This window comes from Antedon mediterranea, chromosome 9 (genome assembly GCF_964355755.1).
Source record: "Antedon mediterranea chromosome 9, ecAntMedi1.1, whole genome shotgun sequence".
NCBI classification, from domain to species: Eukaryota; Metazoa; Echinodermata; class Crinoidea; order Comatulida; family Antedonidae; genus Antedon; species Antedon mediterranea.
The window spans coordinates 18,679,691-18,701,839 of NC_092678.1; the positions used below are offsets into that span (position 1 = coordinate 18,679,691).

The 22,149-nt window shown below is 32.7% G+C and overlaps 1 protein-coding gene across 1 annotated transcript; it reads left to right on the forward strand.

Annotated features, from left to right (window-relative positions):
* Window positions 1-1,712: 1,712 nt before the first annotated feature.
* On the forward strand, window positions 1,713-22,129 carry LOC140058268 (uncharacterized). The gene is made up of 14 exons (XM_072103833.1): window positions 1,713-1,950; window positions 7,741-7,854; window positions 11,910-12,029; window positions 13,049-13,168; window positions 13,438-13,563; window positions 14,230-14,331; window positions 15,278-15,394; window positions 15,819-15,920; window positions 17,804-17,959; window positions 18,808-18,927; window positions 19,814-19,918; window positions 20,577-20,720; window positions 21,099-21,218; window positions 21,872-22,129. Exons 1-14 carry the CDS (start codon window positions 1,713-1,715, stop codon window positions 22,042-22,044), a joined length of 1,857 nt encoding a protein of 618 aa, XP_071959934.1. The 3' UTR covers window positions 22,045-22,129.
* The last annotated feature ends 20 nt before the right edge of the window (window positions 22,130-22,149 follow it).

Genomic DNA, 22,149 nt, shown 5'->3' on the forward strand with positions numbered 1-22,149 from the left:
GGTGCCTAATTTTCTTTTTACAAAAAACACCAGAAAACAAATTACGTTGGATCTGTTGTATCGGTTGGAATGGGGACGATACTCACTTATCTATCTGTTTGTGTAAATGGCCTAACGATTTACTGTGATTATACGATTTATTTTTCTACTGTAGCAATATTTCGACCATGGAACAACAGGATATTCCAATGAATACTAAGCACTCTACAAACAATAGGTCTTTAACTGTATATGTATTTAACACACCCTAAAGATTAGGACGTGAAATATGTTTAGGCCGATAGCATAGTATTCAATATAGGCCTTAAGTTTGTATGATAAATTAATATTTTTTTGATTCAATGATTTATTTAGTCCTTAGGCTAGGAGTTCGAATGTATTTTGTAATGATAAAATTAATATTATTGTTATTGTTTCAATGATTTATTTTACTCTTAATTATTAGCCTGGGAGTTCGAATTTATTTTGTAATGATAAATTAATAATTATATTTGTATTTTTTGAATGATTTATTTTAATCTTAATTATCAGCATAACATAACAAGTCTTGGTTTCTGTCATAGAGCCAATTTTTAGAACTTTAGAACTATTTTGTTTAATGTCACGTTTCATTTTCTTAACATTTTCTGTATTTGTGTTATCGATAAGGTATATAATATATTGCACAGGAGAAGAAGAAGAAAAAATAATTGTTAATACAATTTCTAAAACTATATTATCTGTCTAAAATAATATCATCTGTTTTATTCATTACATTCGACTATAACGGGGACAGTTTTAGTTTTTTGGACTCATTTTAAGACAAGTTTCTCCTTCGGAAGTAGGCCTAACTCCCAGTGTGCTGATTTTAGTTGACTACATTAATCATCGTGTCTATTTATTCGTTTCTGAAAACGACAATGTATTTATAGTCCTGCGGTACGTACATTTGAAATCGCCAGTTTTTTTACGCTGAAATTACTGTGTATTCGTGAACCATCTAGTCATGTAAATTAATAATAAAATACAAATAGCGAACGTAAGTAGTAATATACAGATTCGATAGTACATGATTTTTGATGCTATACTTTATTTGTTCGACCATTCCTTTCTGTAACTCAACTCCATAGGCCATTGTGTTGACAACGACAATCCAAGCTTAAAGCACGCATGGCGTTCCATACAAATAACGATACAGTATTAAACTGGCGGCCGCTTTGGTTGGCGGCCGCTTCGACCATCTCGCCATGAAGTAACCAAGTTTTATTTTTATATATCTATATACATATATACCCATACACATACATACATCATATGTATATAAATAATAATAAGATATTAATCAATTTAAAAAAGTTATAAAATGAGATATACAAACGATACAGCAACCTAGAATACATATTCAGATATTTTTTAGGAGAGATCTCCTATTCCATGCTTTACACACGCATTCCTTGCAATATTGATCAAATAATGGTTTTATTGCTCTTCATAACATATAGAAATATTTCCCATAATTGACACAAACGCATTAATTTTGTGCTAGTATTTTTTTGGAGATTAGCAGAAAACAAAAAGATAATTTGAAACGGGGTCATACCTAGGAAGTGGAACTAGGTATTTATCTATTGTTAGGCTAAGGTAAAACATGGATTTTGAATACTAACGTTCAAGGTCAGATTTACATTACAATAAAAGGTATTACGTAAATAATTACTCGTGTTTACTGGAGCATGACAATTGTTGGCCTTAGTTTACAGGACACTTCATTTCACCTTGTCGCTGGTTGCATCAACACACCGGATTCCCAACATACCCGATATAGTAAAGGACGCGTTGGAGATATATATTTACCGAAGGATCTACGGACCGTGTATGGGAGAAATATGTTATGGAAAAGGACTATATGTTTGTTTATGCTTATAGGACTATGCATTGAAAGCAGTAGATGCCAAGTTACACAGCCAGCAGGTAAACAAACTGGATACAAACTAAGTTATAAACATGTTAGCTAATCCATCAATACCATGGAGTAAAGAATAATAATATTCTTTACTCCATGATCAATACTAAACTAGGTGAATATGGTTAGAAGGGTTTGGTTGGTTATAGCATGACTATTATGGATAGGTAACGTTGCTAGAACTGTCGAAGTTCATAAACTTTGCAATGCTAATGAAGTTAATTCGATGCCGCGTGTTCTCATTTCAAACCCTTTCCCCGATATATTCACATTCCATTATTTGTAATTGCCATTTTGGTTATAGGTGTGTAGGACAATCAACCTATAAATGTAAAGGTTCGGTCAATAACCACCTATTAATGGACTCTACCATTGTTAGCGGATGGACCTATGTAAAGGTCCGGACAATAACCACCTATTAATGGACTCTACCATTGTTAACGGATGGACCTATACATTTAAAGGTCCAGACAATAACCACCCATTAATGGACTTTACTATTGTTAGCGGATGGACCTATAAATTATAGTAGAGTTAGAAGGCAATGTATAGATGTATACGTACAGTATACAGTTACTGCAATGCTCTACTTTACTCTTTTAAATTTTCTCTTTTCAAATTTTTCAAACATTATTAAATGTACAATCAAGTGAATTTACTTCACAAGATATTTATTAGTGGTTCCAAATCTAGGTCTTTTTACTCGCATCTATTAAATAGCAATTTAGAACAAGTAAACAACACCCTAATTGATGACATACAAAATAATGACTTTTCTATTTGTAATATTGTCTTGATAGTACAGATCGCCATAATATTTCCAAAATGTATAAATCTGTGGATTGTTTCAATCATGGTATCTGTAATAGCGTTAAGTCTGCCAAGTTTTTGCAATTATTTTAATACTTGATTTCTTGTTAAAACTATTTTAATCTTCTATTTATGATTCGTGTTAATCTTTATTCTGATATGTTTCATTTTGCTGTACAGTTTTGATAATAATAATAATAATTTATTTGGAATTTACATTTTTACAACAGTGGCACTTGACCAAATGGAAGGTACAGCCATAAGAAACATATGTTTCTCCCAAGGGAGGTCAATACATTTGAATTGAATTAATACCAAACAAACAACAAGGTGCCTTTTAAAGTCTTAAGTTTAATGTTTGGGTATAATTTCGTTGTATGGGCGTCTGAAAAACTTGAATTTAACATGTTTAATATGCCCTTAACCTTTTTTTCAATATACTTGCCTTCTTACATTTATGATTAATTTTTGTATGATAAATTATGATTGCAAAATAATACAACGATTGTAGTACTAGTAAAGTACACTTAGATATTTCTCATTCAATTGCTGCAGTTTATGCGTATTAATAAAATATTCTCATACCGACGTAAAAGCAATTCACTGTGATAATCCAAACAAAAAAATACAGCTATATCATTATGAATTTAATACAAACTTACAATGCAACCACTGTAAAACCTGGAAGAGTTAAACTCGACTGGTAAAACAAGATACAACCAAGATAATTCAAGTCTACAATCCTCCATGGTCGACCCCACTCTAACAATGGTAGGCCTAGAATTAATTCTATTGTCTGGTGGGTGGCTATTGTCCCGGGTGATTAATGTTTCAATACTTATTGTTTCGACCTTAAAACCGGATAGAATATAATATCTCTGTGATTGCGTGTTATACAGTAGGTCCTCTTAAGTGAAAATCAAAGTCTGTGTTGTCATGGATCACCTCAATTGTGGTTTCATATTGTAGCCGTACATTCTTTATGTGCTGGTCATTACTGTACGTGGGAATTAGAAATATGCGATACACAATGTGGAAGTGTTTTGTGTCAGCATTAACCCCAATCAGAATTAATCAAGTTTGTGTAATTGCATCAATCAAATGTAAGCAATTTAACTGAAGTAAAAATGATCGTAGAGAATTTAGATTCATTTTTACATACAGTAGTGCTTTTTTCCATTGATGAGTAGCCACAGCCCCGGAGCTACAGAGGCCTATAAATACAAACATTATTGCAAATGATTGATTATCAGTGTTTTTTTCAAAATTTCTTTTATGTAGGCCTATAATAATATGATGTACTGTAGGCATATCTTTCCCAAACACAATCATTTCTACTATACTAATTCAGCATATAACGCACTATTCTAATCCATTGTGTTTTTTTGTAATGCACAATTAGTCGTACTATGGCCTACAAAACGTTTAGCGAGGATTATCTACGTTGTACTCCATGGAGATTAGCACTGTTTTAACTCTCTGTTGTTAAACTCCTATTCTGTAACATTGACTGAAAATGGAATAAATTGTTAATTTACTTGCTTCGCCTAAAAGGTTATATTTTTGTCTGAAATATTTGTGTTTTTCTGTTTTATTTTATTTTACTAGTTCAGTAAAAACTACAAAAACAAATCTCTATCACGATTATTAATTCCTTTTCTCTTTTTATGTGTTTTGTTGTTTTTTAATAACCTGTATTTTAAAAGGAAAAAAAAACTACAACGTGAGTTACTGATTTGGTACTGCACAATGGTTGAACAAGACCAGAATTGACCCGCACACTAAAAACAACTGGTTTCTTTTATCTTTACATTTTGTTGGTGTGTTAATCAACATACAGTACTAAAAATGAAGATTCAACGTGAAATTTAAGGTTAAATATCATTATCATTGTCTCGTTGCTTTCATACAGTAGATCAATTTCTAAGACTAGAGGGTGAGCTCACTTCGCTCGCTCTCCCTCTAGGAAGTGTAGACGATGGTTCTCGAAATGATAATGACTCGGGACGTAAACAATTTAAGAAGGACATTCTGGCCTGAACAATTTCGGTCGGTTACCATTATTTAAATGCTTTTGATATTCGTAAATCTAAACGTACTCACTAACCTAAGTGTCTTAGATGATTTATAGCGTTTTAGGCGTTTAGTGTTTATTGTAGATATGAAAAGTGGTAAAAAAGAATAACAAATGCTTGGTAAATTTTAGATAACAGTCCGAAAATATCTACTCAAAATAGTATAATTGTGTTATAAATATAATACAATATGCCTATTGTGTGTATAAATGTGGATGGGCGTTTTTTTAGATGTATTTGGGGTTTAAGTAGCGAGATAATTATTTAAATTTATCTTTTATTGGGGAGGTGTTCCGGGCGTTTATTCAAATAAATACCATCCTAATTGGTATAATTAATACATTATTCCGCGACACAGTGGCCTAAGAAGGAACACGTTTTAAACGGCTTGCAACATGCATGGGCAGAAGTATCCCAGGGTCCTGACGGGACACAGATAGCCCACAGTAAACAGTCCTGGCAGCTTACTCAACAACGCGGCTATCGGGGTTTCATTCGATTTCAAAACAAAAGCTCTTATCATCAATTCTCTCTCTCTCTAATGTAATTTTATATAATTATTTCCCTCAATTTACTCCTATGTTTCATGAATATATTTAATTTGATCTTTATGTACTACTATACCTTCACACCCGCGGTCAGAAAAAAAAAATGGCTATCGCCACAAAGCACCAACGGCAAACTTAGTTGAAACAGGTACAGCAGTTGTTTTACAACTCCCTGGTTGAAACCAACACTTTACCGTGAACCCGGAATTACTCCTACCACGCGTAGAGTTAAAATTTACCGATTGAAATCAGAAAAGTTCTTATAAAACCCTTTATAATATCTTCCTAAGATAGAAATATGGAACAATAGCGTCGAACTGAAAATTAATGTTATCAAATCTACGTTTCGCGGTACATCTAAGATAGATAAGGTAGGTATCCAAGGCGGAGATTTATACCGAAGTTTTTGCATTGTGCTCGCCTATGTCAGAATTAACCATAATTTATATATAGATGCTGTTGTACGAATAATTACAGTAAGCTAAAATATCGTTTAATAGTGAGTACTATTTCATGCCATGTGACCAACAATTATTTAGGTTTATAATATATAATATTCACTTCTGTTAATAATAATATTAAAGCTGATCCTCGAATTTTTTGTATTAACTGATTATAATAATACAGTTATAATAATGTATACAAATGTGAGTCATTTTTTGTTGTGTGTACAGGCATGTCGACGCTTAATCCATAGTAAGTCTATACACAATCATGATAACAATTAAGCGAATTACCGTTTTTGTTGTTGTATATTTTATCCTAGTTTTCATACTACTGTGTTCATAAATTCTACATTATTTTGTTCTTGTGTATCAACGTATCATAATACTAATAGTACTGTACAGTGCTCTTCTTCTATGGTGACTTATGTATTAGGGAACTGGTAGACATAAGAGTTAAAAATGCTTACATGTTCTTATACATTTCCACAATTTAAATTTCTGAGGACCATTATTTATATAAAAAAATATAATATTCATACACGACATTATGTTGTTATAAAAATTGATAAGCGAAAAAGAAATTTGTGTTTCTTAATCTCTATCTAAACTATCAAACTAGTGTGATATGCCTAAACATGGTAGTGATATGACATCACCATCCATAAATGGGAACATCACATTAGTTTGATAGTTTAGACAGAGATTTAAGCTTCATAGCTAACCCTTCATGAATTTACTTTTTAATTACGTATCATATATACTTTAATTGTAAAATTATGAATATGTCAAATTTAAATACGGTATTAACTAAAATCATTTTGTTATTTTTATTATATCATATTGTGGTAGAAAATTAAACCAGTACTGTTTTTATTTCTATATGTTTTTGTTTTTATTTCAACTAATTGACTGTAATAATCAGGGTTAAAATTGTTTTCATACTACTGTATCTGGTGTTTAGATAAGAACATGTTTAGGTTCTAAATACATTCTAAACATGTACATTAGTCTGTATCTAACTCAACACATCAGTGACGTGTTGATTGATAAACATGTGGATCAATATTTAATATTTAATTTGCAATGTGTGGACTAATATGCATGCAACGCTAAACACATACCACCTAAACATGTTGAGTGAACATAATAGTGACATGTTGACTGCTAAACGAGTGGAGAAAAACAACATGTACAGTACCTATAAACACGTTTAAGTTTTAAACACGCTAAACATGTAGTTCTACGTGTATAAAAGCTAAATGTGTGTAAAAAGTGTTTAAATTTGTATTTAAAAATGTATTTGTTACTTTTTATGTGATTCTTTTTCATGAAAGTGCCAATTCTAAGGTGTGTATTCAGAATAAATGTTAGGAGTTAAAATACAAGGCAGGTGCGAAAGATAAATATTTGTAATCTTAGGTGTTGGGTCTTAGCTTTCGTGATCTTACTGTAGGTCTTAGGGGGTCTGAGCTTTCGTGGTCTGAGGTTTCGTGACACCCGGTTCGAATCCCATGAGCAACTTCTTTTTACTTTATGTGAGAGGGAGATTATTTAGAGGGTTGGGTTTAGTTGTATTTAGGAAGTACCGTAGTTCGGCTATCTTTCACATAAGGGGTCCCCAACTTACGTACGAAAAAAAATCGCTTCCGGGACATACCTAAGCTAGATTCCTTCATCCCGTATTTTTCTATCTACCATTGTGACAGCCAGTTTATCTCTCTGCATACCAGTATCCATCAAGTACAGCAATGTATGCGAGTGTTTGTCCTCTTCCACAGCAGAACATCTGCAATAATTTCGTCTTTATTGCATAACCATTACATTATCTTAAAAACTCGAAATACAGTCTATCTAAAGTGTTTTATATAATGTCCTGTTCACACACATTGATATTAATGTTTCTCCAACTTATTTTATAGTGAGTCCAGAGTGCAACGTTGAGACATGTCTAAACGGAGGTTCTTGTGCACCGGTTGAACTTGGTAAACTCTGCGATTGCCCTCAGGGATTCACCGGTTCTTCTTGTGAGACAAGTAAGTGCTCTCTGGTCGATTGTCCTTCATGCTACTTTGTTCTGCTTAAATCTATCAATGAAGTTGCTCATTTGTATTCTCTCTTTAAATAATTAACAAAACTGCAATATAATAGTAAATGCGCTAAAATGCAATGCAATGAGGATATCCCAGCAAACAATTTTACGTTTTGGTAACGTTATAATTACGTTATTTTTTGGTTATAAAAACGTTTTCTAATAACGTTGTACGAACGAAAAAATGTCGACCTTTTTATACGACTTTATAACGTCCAAAATAACGTTCAAAATAACGTGTTTATAACGTTTTTTGAACGTCCTCAATAATGTTCAGAAATAACGTGTTAAATACGTATTTATAACTTCTACAATAACGTTGCACGAACGAGAAAATGTCAACCTTTTTATACGACTTTAAAACGTCCAAAAATAACATTCAAAATAACGTGTTTATAACGTCTTTTGAACGTCATCAATAATGTTCATAAATAACGTATTCAAAACGTATATAAAACTTCTGCAATAACGTTGATAAAAAACGTGTCCTAGACGTTTTTTTTAACGTTTTATGTAATTTTTGTAAATGACGTGTTTGCAACATGTTTTTTACGTCCAAAATAACATTCATACATAACGTATGCAACGCGTTTTTATAACGTCCTAAAAATGTTCACAAATAACGTGCTAGGAACGTGCCTTCTACGTTTGTAAATGACGTATTTGCTACGTGTTTTTAACGTTCTCAATGTTTTTAAATAACGTATGTAAGGCGTAATTATGACTTTCGCACATACGAACTAGTAACGTTCATTATAACGTACCAGATACATTTTCAAATCGTAGTTTGATAATGTTACATCATAAACTTTTTACCACTGACGCCGTATTTATAACGTCCATATTTGACGTCCTGAAAATGTAATACTTAGTTATATACAACGATTTGGCTAACGTTTCCACATATTATAATATAATAGTAGTAATATAATATAGTGTTCTGCAGATATACGCGTTACATAGCTCGTTATTTGTTAAAACATGTAGTTAGAACTGTATAAGACATATAAAAACAAGCAATTTAAAATGAAATATTGTTTTTGATTTATTCTATTATCTGATTAAAAAAAAGACATACAGTATTGCAAATAGCTTAAGAGGTAGGTACTTGATTATTATTAGAGAGCTTTCGCTATTTTGATCAGGAACGAGAACCAGCAGTAATTACCCGTTCTCGATGATACGGAGATCGATAATGAGAAACATTGTTCTTAAACGAGAATGAGCAAATTTGCCTATAAGTCGTCCTCTTCTCTGCTGTCTGGCACATTCCGTTCCTGAAAAGATAACAAAATGTAAAACTAGGTAAATAAAATGATCTCTTAACAGCAAATCTTTAAAAAAAATGTTAAGTGTTACTAGTTTACAAAATTAAATTATTGTCATTCTAATCGGATTTTCCCCACGTTTAAATTATAAATGATTTTGGCTATTGACTATTTGATGTTTTTTATGTGGTTGCACATTCCCTATTAAATTTACCGTACAGTATGTAGTTGTTATGTTTATTTCGTATTGGATAGTGTTGTTGGGTCTAAATACCAAGCCCTATCAGTATAGTACCAGACGTTAGTTGTAATTTACTTTATTCCAACATTTGTATCCCGTAACTTTACATTAATTATTCGTTTGAGTGCGATTGTACGAATGTGTTTTATTGCTTTATATACCACTTGGTGAAACTGAACAATAATGACTAGTATCTTTTAGTTTGTAAACTATTTAGTCTTTAAACTGATGCGGACTATAGTAAACTTCATCATTACAATATGAGTGATACGTAAAAGCATGTAGGAATAAGTTATTTCGCCATGGTAAAAAATAAATAAATGATAAATCAAATTAAATTTATTCTTACCTTGTATCTTGAGCCACCTGGTCTGTTGGGAGCGTGCTTCAGTGTTTCAGCAATCTCTATCTCACATTGCTTCGTTTGTGGGTGAGCTCGCATACACGATTCTAAAGATGAAAAATTTGAATGAAGTTATTAGTCACAATGTACACATTTAAAACTTTAAAATTCTGTATTAGCAGTAAGCATTAATGCTATTATGACATAAATTGTTGTTAGTAAATAAACGACTTAACATTTAGAAAGTTCAGTACTTTTACATTATGCGCGCGCCGAACACATAAGTACTAATGTGCATGAGCACATTTGGTTTTAAGCGTCTAGTATTATTTGTCTTATTTGACCTCCTTTCACACTTCTTTGTATCCCTATATATTTTTTTCAAATTAGTTTGATTACCTTATTGTTTAATACTATGATACCTGCTGTCATTGTTTCACATAACTTGCGATCTACCTGCAAAACAACCATTTATGTTTACTGATTAAAATAGCTTTTTGATACATCTTAAACCTAAAAGTACTATTATGATATATTACACATCTGTATACTCTGCAAAAGTCGGATGCCTTGGGCATATTCCCTTTGGCATATTCCCTTTGGCATATTCCCTTTGGCATATTCCCTTTGTCATATTCCCTGTCCCTTTTGGCATATTCCCTTTCCCTTTGGCCATCTTGACATTAACTCTCTTTTCCCAGAACAAGACATATTTCGATTTGTGACGACATGACCTACATTGATTTTCACGTGGATATAGAAACCATTGTGTAGAAGTATAAAACAAGCAACCAGGTTCTAACTTCCACGCCCCCACTCTCGCTAACGATATTTCTTTTCGTACATAAGACCCCTCATGAAACGTCACAAAATAAACATGAATATTAATTAAGATAAGATAAGATAACTTTTATTGATCCTCAAAAAGGAAATTCATTGCTCGTCATAATAACAAAGAAAACACTATAAAAACAAATATAGGATAAAACTATTCATATAAAAACATCTAAAAAATTACAATATAAAATTATCTTCTTGACTTCCTGTTCTACTGGATGATACCGGAGGGAATAAAGGATTTAGCAAATCGATTTGTTTTCACACTGAGGAGCCTCAATCTACCACTTGGATTAAGTTGGTCTATGATCACTTTGTGGAGAGGATGAGAGGCATCCGACTCAATGCGTTCGAAATCTTTCTCGAGGTGTTCTAGGTGCACATCGGTAAAGGAAGGCAGTTCCAGACCAATCATTTTACCAGCCCGACGGATGAAAGTTTCAAGGCGTCCTTTATTCCCTCCGGTAACATTACCAGCCCAACAGGAGAGGCAATACGTCCAAACACTACATATAACGGATCTATAGAACGAAAGTAACATCAAATCACAGGAGTTAAATTTATATAAAGTTCTCATATAAATTTAACTCAGTGATTTGATGTTACTTTCGTTCTATAGATCCGTTATATGTAGTGTTTGGACGTATTGCCAGTCATACTGTATCTATAAGGTATGACGTAATAATTGAGCTAACTACAATTCGCTATAATACAAACGCTTTCTGTCGAGCCGTCTGTGTGGTCTAGTGGATTAGACTATGAGCTTCACATGTCGATGTATGGGTTTGAATCACATGAGCTACTCCTTTTTACTTTACAGTGAGAGAGAGATTATTTAGAAGGTTATGTTTATAGTTATATTTAGGAAGTAGTTCGGCTATCTTTCACATAGGGTCTCCAACTTATGTTCGAAAAAAAAATTGCCTCCCGCTATACGCACAATATTATTATTATTACAAACTTTTTCCTACCTCGTCGCAAATCAAGTTCTTCTTTGCTTCAACAGCATTTTAGACCTAATCTCATCTTCTGCCTTATTATACTTGTATTTTATGTTTTTTTTTGTTAAAATGATGTGTCAGAGAAAACATTAGTTAAGAAAAAGAATCTTCATTATTATAATTATGATGTCTGTTTTTGGAGTTCCTAATTTTGTAATATTATGTATATTTTATATTGAGGAGCCAGTAAATACAAGCTATGCGTTCACTTAGGCTCCTCCACTTTATATACGTCATTAGTAAAGTGAAATAGATGAAATTAAATTATAAATGTACCATATTCAATTCATATTCCATTCTTCTTTCAAGTTGCTGATTGTATTAATACCCCACGATACTGCGAGAACGGGGCAACGTGTATTCCAGGTATCGAGGGTTTACCAGTCACGTGTCAATGTTTGCCTGGTTTTAAAGGAGACCAATGTGAAAGTAAGAAATCATGAACAAGTACGATAAACTACTAATTGAGCAATACCATGTTCACATACTTTGGGTCGCTGTCGCTCACGAGACGCTGATCGGCTCACGGGCCGTTCCAACGTGTAAACGACTGAGATTCTATCGTGAGTGGCCCAAGGCCGCTTTTGATATTATAATACATTTGGCTTACAATGCTTTACGTACATCATGATGTTGTGAAGTTTTAATATATATTGTCCATCGGTACTGGTTTCACATTCCTAATGTAAAGTATTTGTTTAATGAGTAGCTAAGCGGTTAAGACAGTGGAACCGTAATACCTTGCCATATTAACATCGGCAAGAGTTCGAGTCTCACTCGCTCCATGGTTCTGGTGGAAGAACGAGTCTTCTCGGATAAGGACAATAAAACGTCCAAACCTCCAAAAAAACATAGCAAATCCCACCGAACCATAATAAAAGTGATTGAATCATGTAGTATACAACCCACTGGGTACATCCATGTAAAAAAATATTACATTACTTATTTTGGGGGAAAAACAAAATTCTTTTGGTCAAAAATTATTGCTAACCCCTGCAAACATTGATATACCGAGTGGGTCGTACACTACATGATTCAATCACTTTTATGTTGGTTCGGTGGGGTGTGCTACCGTATGTTTTTTTGGAGGTTTTCGGGGGTTTGCGGGGTTTAGAAATACCCGATAATGTGCACTTTTTAAAGAACCTAATGTATCTTTCAAGACTAGTAGAGTGTTAACCCGGTGTACACACATTCACTGTCACTCATCAAGAGGGCCCCTTGATTGTCGGCATACGCTGTTTAGTAAAAAAAAAAAAATAAAATATGCTTCTTCACAAAATGCAATGCTTGGGATACCGCATAAACTTTTTGATAATACCCACCGAACTATCGACAGATACAATCGCGCATACTCTACTACTTGTGTCGATGTCGATATTTCAAAATCTAGCGACAATAAAAGTTACATTATTATAACGAATTTCATGTTCACTATTTCTTGACAGCTTTTTCATGTGAAGCAGGTACCTGTCAAAACCAAGGAACATGTTATACTGAACCTGAATTTTTAAAAGATGGAAAGATATGCAACTGCTCCCCGTTATTCACGGGCACATACTGCGAAGGTAAGACTTATGTAAACGATGAGTTGATGTTTCATAAAAAAAAACACTGTACACAGGCCTCGTATATTTCTTTAGTATTTCTAGTAATTGAGTGGAGGCCGAGGTTAAGACACTGTAACCTTAATGTGTATGTCAAGGATTCGGGCCTAACTCACGCCATGGTTCTGGTAGTGGAACGAGTCATTTCGGAGAAGTACTTTTAAGTATGCATATTGTTTGTTCGTCATGTTCAATAATAAACTCTATGCCTATCTCTTTTTAAATTGTAGTTAGAGTGGATTGCAACGTGGAAACGTGCTTAAACGGAGGAGCTTGCAACATTCCTGAAATAGCCTTAGCGAACAATTCTCTTTGTTTTTGTCCGGACCAATTCACTGGTAATTTTTGCGAAACAAGTAAGATACTTTCTCATTTTTTCTTAAAAACATTTGAGTAGCCTAACGGCTATCATATTTGAAGAATAAAGAACGTTCTAGTGAATTTGCGTGTTAAATTAAGTTGCATGTCAATATATCTAGTATATACAACGATGACATTGCCAATGGGCAATGCGGATATTGTTTGATCGAACGAATTTGCAATATCCGGGAAATTAAAACCAAAAAAAGTTGTAACCGCAAATTCCTAATCCGTACATTTTCAAGTACGTACTTCACAGACCGATATTACTCGATGTGTCACTGTGTAGGTAGTAGGTTTTATTTAACTCGAAAATAAAACACCATTAGAACAGAATGACATAGCTACAATAAAACAATTAGTTCTAAATATGCTGGAATAAAATACAATAACAAACTTATATATCGTCAACTAAAGACAATGTTTTACCTTTAATATTTCAGTTTTTTGATTCAATTTCAATCTATTCGATCCTCTAAAAAAATAAATCAATATCAATACAGTATAAATGTTATCATTCACAAATAAAAAAAAAATGTGTTTTCGTTTATTAACATGGGCCGAAATATCAACATGCGCTCTCTGTGGAAATATTTCTCCAAGTACTTCACTCAGTTTCTGATTGCTTACATTAATACATTGATTCTAATTTGATTTCACAGTGATAAACTGCGTCCATGATCCAGCTCTTTGTCAAAATGGTGGTAGTTGCATAGATGGATTGTGTATGTGTCCCTTTGGCTTTACTGGCAGTTCATGTGACGGTAACAAACGTTTTTTGTTTGTTTTAGTAAAAGTGTGTATACATCATTTTATTCTAGCATAACTATGATATTAAATATCTTTTATACAACTAATTAAAAAATGTAATTGAAAAAAAAAACACAAATTAAATAAATAACTAAATAACTACAGGGACATACATGCATGCATGGCCAAACGCTATCGTCTTGTTGTTATACGCATTTTATAAAATGGTATAGCCACAAACACAAAACAACAAATTTTAGCTAAAACGCAAAAACGTTTCATAACACTAATTTCAGATTGATCAGCTAATTAAAATGTTGTAATTTAAATGCTCTATGAACTGTTTGAAACAATCGGGTGTGTTTGATAACTATTAGTGTTTCTTCATACTCATCCAACAGCGAGTAACCCGCCAATTACAGGATGGATAAACTATTTAATAATTTCACAAGACAAACATATACACAAGATGCTCTACATAAACAAAGACTTATTAAGTCTTTGGGAGTGGAGTTGTAAATTGTCATGAGAAAAAAACCCTGAAATATGAAAGGACTTGAACCCAGGACCCTTAGATTGGTAGCCAAGCATCATAACCACCAAGCCACAGCTCCACTCCAATTATTACTATTATATACAAAGAAAAAACAGAGTGCATACAATCATGCATACTTTGCATTAAGTGTTTGCAACCGAAATACTATTGGAAAACATAGGCCAGAAGAACAATGCAATATTTCAATGTACTTCTCTGCATAAGTTTTCCTAGAAGTACACCTTACAAGATCACTCCATTCATTTCCATTCTGTTCTATGCAATAGCTTTTATTTTTTTTCTAAATCCGTTAACGTTTAGAGTTTCAAGTAAAAGGGGTTTTTTTGCACGTTAATTCCCCATGTGTGAAAAATAAGCAACTCTTTTTTATTTGATTTATAAGTACTCTTCGGTTTATTTCTCAGTTTATGAGTGTGGAAGTGGCACTTGTCAGAATGGTGGGACTTGCCAACCAGGGTCAACAGATCCTGCGACGGTGTGTACATGTCGGTCTGGATACATGGGATCGTTCTGTGACGAAAGTAAGTGACTATGGTAGTTTCTCCTACTTTAAAAAAAAAATTGGTGCGCAATTTTAAAACGTGTAAACCGGCCCTAAATACCTTTAGAAAACAAATAGATTACTATGATGATATTTGGAGAACATTGATGATGTCATAGGCCTATCAGTACCATATTTGGTTTTAGATCACACCTTTTTTGTCGTTTAATGGTATAGACTAGGCATTATAGTCAACTCACACATACTGAAAAACAAACGCTCTAAAGTATGTTGGTATTATAAATTAAAACAATATTCTGAAGATATTATTAATTACATATACAGGTAATATTTTAACAAAACTTTCGATTAGGATAATAAACATAAGAATATGGCATGAAATGTCTAATAACATGATCGGCATCGGCCATTGAAGATACATATCATTTCACTTTTTTTTATAGTTGATACTGAAGCAATGTGTTTGATTAATTGCAATAACGGGGAATGCTCATCCAACCACACCTGCGAATGTAACCTGGGCTATCATGGAATTTATTGCAATGGTAAGGTTGGTATTTAAGGCCGTGTTTCGTTTCCGCAGCCAAAAAAATCGATAATTACTGATTAACTGCCTGTAGAAACGGGGTTTAACCGATTCCACTCGAGAGAAATTAACCGATAATTGTCTCACTCAAATCGAATAATTATTGGATAAATGCGATAATTTTTAACCTTTAACCAGATGGTTGTAATGAATGATCATGCGCACTTTATTGGTTAAACAATTAACCGATAATTTTGTTTTGGCTGCGGAAACTCGAGATTTGTTTTTCTTATTTATTTATTTTTTTATTTCATACGCAGCAAGAACAATTACAGGAGGGATAAACTCTTATCGTGCTTTGAAACTAAGTCTCATTTGAGGCTTAGGGGGTGGAGTTGAAAAAGTCACTATAAGGTCAGGATTGATCCCTGAACCACCTATGTTCGGAAGGCAAGCACGTTCACCACAAAACTACAGCTCCGCTACTTTCAAGTTTTCTCTTTTAAACAAGCTTGGTTTTCACTAAGACAAGAATGCGGACATAATTTGACCAATCACAAGTGAATGATTAGTTGAACTGTCGCTTGCCATTGGTCAACTCACTTGCGTTCGGTTTATGTCCTCGCGTTGCTTCCATAGTGGGAAAAAAGATTAAGTGTCATTCCGATGTCCTTCGGACAGGACGAAATTTATCCATTCGTGTTTCCTTCTTCTCAACCACGTAGTGCAGGCATAGTAGCATATGGAATCATTTCCTGCCGTGGTCTCTGTACCTGCCGTTCAATTTTTTTACCGTAGTCCCATTTCTATTTCGTTTTTTTTTAATTTATTTTTATTTATTTTATTCATTTTATTCGTTCACATCCAACAGTGTATACACCAATTACAGGATGAAGATATAGATATAAATATAAAAACATATATAAAAATAACAAAAAGAAAAGCCTAAAAGTTTATCTAATCTATAATAATCTATAGATTGACAGCAGTGTTAACTAATTCATGGACAATATGCTTAGAAAAGATACCTAATTCAGGATTTTGACAAACACAGTTGTTATAAACAGACGAAATTCTACAAAAAATACCTTTCTTACAAACATTAACACGGGAAAATTGTACATGTAACATTGATTTTGAACGAAGTCTACAAATTGGAACATTAAAATTGAAATTTGAAACAAGATTACAAGTGAACATAGAATTAAGACATTTATACAAAAATGTTAGGTCATTTATTTTTCGTTTATCAGTTGGTGTGAAATAATCGGAGTTTGGCAAGGCCAACAGGTTTTTGGGCCAAGAATTTTTTTCTGAATCCTTTCGATTCTAGAGGATTGTGTATTTGATATAGAGTTAAAAAAAACAGAACAAAAATCTAACGAAGGTTGAATAAGACTTTCATAGAGGGCAATTTTTGGTTGTTTGTATTTAATATCTATAATTTTAACACATTTAAACATGAATTACAATTATAAACACACATATTTGCGTTGTTCACCAGGCCTATATGAAAAGTAAATGCATTTAGATTGTAGGTCAAATAACTTTGAATTTAAAAATTAAATGGTAGATGTTGATACTCATTATTACTAATGCTTGATTCCCACTAGAGAGAGGCAACGCAGAGACGTCGACGTAAGCGCAACGCCATTGGTCAACTCACTTGCGTTACGTCATTGCGTTACGTCTCTAGAACTTTGGTAATCCGTATGTACAGCGCCGTGTATATAGTCTATAACCGTTTTTCAATTCAAGTATAAAAAAAAGACTAAATTAGGCCCAAGGCATACTATGTATAGATATTGCTTGCTCAACGCTGTTTGTAATAATTTATCATTATTTTCTCAAAACACTAGGACTTTTAGTAACTTTAATGTATTTATTCTTCTATCAATTTAGATATAATTCCATGTGAAGAAATGCCATGTCAAAACGGTGGCGAGTGTTTTGGACGACAACCACAGCGCCGGAAACGTCAGGAGTTCGAATTATTACCACCTACGCTAGCTGGCTGTTCTTGTTTGATCGAATATACCGGTTTATATTGCGAAACAGGTATACACATTTACGTGTACATCGTATTATTTATTCATTCACAAATATTGTTCAATAGTATAGTAAACGAATACCTGCAGCCCTATAATACAAAAACAAATAAAAATTTGTTACCGTAGCTATGTTTGAAACACTGTTACGTCGTCGGTTCCCACTTTACGTAATACAACATTTTGGGTCGATACGTCACTGCGTTACGTTGCGTTGCGTTCTAGTGGAAAGCACGCTTTATGATTGTTCAAATCACATACGTTGCATTACGTCCATGTGCTGTGTCTCCAGTGGGAACGAAGCATATTAATTACGTCTTCATTTAACTTTAACTTCCGTAATCTGTAGTCTTATGGGCCTCACATCAATTATTACAGTGGTAAAACCAGTCTTCTTATATGCCTATAAGGACTATAAACAGTGGTTCAAAGAATCTAGTACATGCTTAAACGAGAGGGAGATTACCCCGGTGAATAATGAATAATTTGCGCTGTAGTTGGCAGCACCGACTTGACCCTTAGGAGAAAGCATTTAATATTGAAAGGTAGAAGTCCACATTGAGACAACATTAAACAAAGTACTATAGGCCCATGTGCAATACAACACCCCACAATCACAAACGATCGATTTGTTATTAGATATTAATTACCTTGTATTACGTCATTGTTGTTAGGCGTATTGTGAATCAATTTTACTTACTCTTGGCCTATTGTTTTTTTATTTTTTCATTATTATTTGAATTGTTGAGAATATCATAACGCGTTACATTCTATAACCAGAGATTTGTTATGTCATGTATATTTAGGATGATTATTGATATTGATAAATACTATATACTGTTTATTTTTACACTGAAGAACGACCGCCGTGTGAGTTGGAATGCCAAAACAAGGGAAGATGCGAACTAAGTCCAGAATCATTCGATTATATTTGTCAATGCTCTAACAGGAACTATTACAGTGGCGAATTGTGTGAAGGTAAGTATAATGATAATTGTTATTTTCTATCGATTCTACCTTTTTCATATAAAAATATTCAATAAATTCACATAAAATAAAAAATTCACACTTGCCAAACAAGACAAAAAGATCAATATCACTTGGCACTCATTCGAACCGGTCTTAAAATAATGACCCTTGTATACACGGGACCTAAACTTTATAATTATCTACCCTTTCTCTATTCTATTAAACAATAAGGTAAATGTTCTTTATTTAAACATAAATTTAAACTATTATTGGTTGAAGGTTCTTTGTAATTTATTTTTACATATTGGATATTATCTTTTATAGTCTATACTTGTTTTAATATGTAACCTTTTAAAAATATGTGTTAGCAGAGAAAACATAATTAGTTAGTAGGAAAACAATCTTCATTATTATATGAAGTTGTTTAATTTTGTAATATTATTTCATATTTTTATTTTATTATATTATTCATTACAAGATATGCTTTTATTTATGCTCCTCCTCTATTTTATTTAAGTTATTAGTAAAGTGAAATAAATAAAATTAAATATTGCGGAACAACGTCCGGTTATTTTTCAGACACATTCTATTAATCTCTATACATTTCTTTATTATTTGTCATAGTAATATATTATATATATATATATATATATATATATATATATATATATATATATATATATATATATATATATATATATATATATATATATTACAATACATATTTAATATGATATCATGCTTTACTTACAGTGGCTTAACAAAATGCATTCATTACATTTTAACTGTATACGCAATGATATACATGCATACACACATATACAAACACAAAGTCTTTTAAAAATCATTTTTATATTTTGGACATTATTATCTAATGTATATTTTCTACAAACAGTTGTTGCACTTTGCTTTGAAATCGGCTGTGAATTTAATGGTATCTGTGATGAACAAGGCAAGTGTGTCTGTCCCGATGGGCGATACGGAGCATTTTGTGAACAAGGTACGGTAGTCTTCTTAAAGTCATTCAATTATGTGATAGTATCCGCTGCAATCCATTCTAATACTGACAAAATTTAAAAAATGTGCTATTGGTAACAGTCATTTGTGACTTTAATTCATTAGGCCTATTACCCACTTGTTAAAATCACGTTCGCTGGCCATCACTCTCTAACTGTTTGTATTGGATGGAGTGTTTCGGAATACTGTTTTTTTGGTTTCAATCCTCACTTTTTTTTAGATTCTGTTGAAATAATCTTCCATCTCAGATTTAAGAGATCCTCTTGATAAGTTTCGAGAATTTGACATAAGTCTTTGTCAACACAATGTTCATACCTGAATTGTCATTTCCTTGGCTCTCGTATATGATTTTCTTTGTAATTGCATTTTTGAGAATTATGATTTGAAAATGTTAATCATAATTGTTATTTCTTTAAATGATTTAAAATTATATTTTATATTTATTTGTAATTCTGTTAAAGGAAAGTCTTCCTATCGTGATTTAGTTCGCTTTTGAAAATTCTTGACATCGTGTTTACTTTGTTGTTTTGTAATTTTTCTGTATTTGTTGTTGTTCCAAAATTAAATAAATCAAAAAAAAAATTAATCAAACAATTAATGAATTATGGTTGACATTAAATGATGAGTATTTTATTTTATAGACATCTGTGACACAAATCCTTGTGCAAATGGAGGAATCTGTTTTCAGCCTACTGAAGCGTTTTCTGAAATTCAAATTGTTACCGATGAATTTTACTGCGCATGTGCACCGGGTTTCAGAGGTCCTACATGTACAGGAGAAATCGGTTTGTTTTAAAAATTATTAGTTTCAGTTAAATCTGCATTTATTCATTATGTATTCGTTATTCTGAAAATATAGAGTCAATCAACAACGATAGTGTAAGATTGGTGAGTGAAGTTAAAAATGCAGAAGTAGGCCTAGTAATTTTCTAGTGCGTATGATACAAGCCAACGCTTCTTTCTTTCGTCGTTTATCTACTGTGAATCTTTAATATGATTTACCTTTAGTTTAGTATGATGGAGACAATCCTGATTTGAAATTCTATAAGGACCAAACAAATATAGACATAACTGTACCAGACGCCAGGCATAAACAGTGATATTTTTTCTATTGATATTCTAATTTATGTATTTCTACAAATGTATATTGATTATTTTTATAGTTGAATGTAGTCGTAATGAATTCGCCTGTGAAAGTGGCGAGTGTATCTCACTTAGCAAGATGTGTGATAATGTACCGTATGACTGTGCAGATAACTCAGATGAACCAGACGAATGTCAAAGTAAGGAGAAATATAAATAATAAGTATGGTTAATTCCGACATAGGCGAGCACAATGTAAAAACTTCGGGATAAATCTCCGCCTTGGATACATACCTTATCTATCTCAGATGTACCGCGAAACGTATATTTGATAACATTAGTTTCCACTATTACAATATTTTTCCATATTTCTATCTTAGAAAGATATTATAAAAGGTTTTGAAAAAAATAACTGATTTCATCGGTAGATTTTCAACTGTGCCTGCTAGAAGTAATTTCCGGGTTCACGGTCGGTCCACGGATTCACATTGTATTAATAATTTTACATCATATGCACAAACATTGATAAATTAGTGAAACACTACAAATTGGAATATGAGCTTGCCAAATAAACCACTTTTAGCGAAGCACAAAATGCGCAACATGGCTACAACAATGAAATGTAATGTTTACGCATATTTATAATATTATATATATAATTATACAATCTGCAAAACAGTAACTGTCCCGCCAATAATATGTAGGCATATTTCTTAATATAGGCTAGTGACATAAGCAATCATAACGTTAAAACTTTGTAAACATATTGTTGTACTTACAAGGCATATCTAACTAATATTCAATTACATTTATCCAAACTGCTATGACACACCGTTTTATTTTACTTTATTAGAAGCAGAATGTGACGACTTATTGCAACTTCTGAACGCTTTGACAGAAAGATGTGGGGAACTCCAAACACTTGGAGCCTTTCCTACAGACAGTTTAGAATCGCAAAACGTATTTCAATTCAGTTTCGGAGGATCTGATTTTCCAGACGCTCCGACTATAATAGCAAAGGTATAGAATTATTAAATTCATTATCACTGAGAATATAATGTACACAATTGCATTGTAACTAAATAACAATCATCGAACAAAACTGAGCTTTAGTGAGCAATATAATATAAT

Excerpts from the sequence above, each read along its gene's own strand:
- LOC140058268 (XM_072103833.1), top strand. The coding sequence starts at position 1,713 with ATGACAATTGTTGGCCTTAGTTTACAGGACACTTCATTTCACCTTGTC. Across the intron at positions 15,395-15,818 it reads GGGATCGTTCTGTGACGAAA|TTGATACTGAAGCAATGTGT; the intron begins GTAAGTGACTAT and ends TTTTTTTTATAG. Across the intron at positions 17,960-18,807 it reads CGGTTTATATTGCGAAACAG|AACGACCGCCGTGTGAGTTG; the intron begins GTATACACATTT and ends TTTACACTGAAG.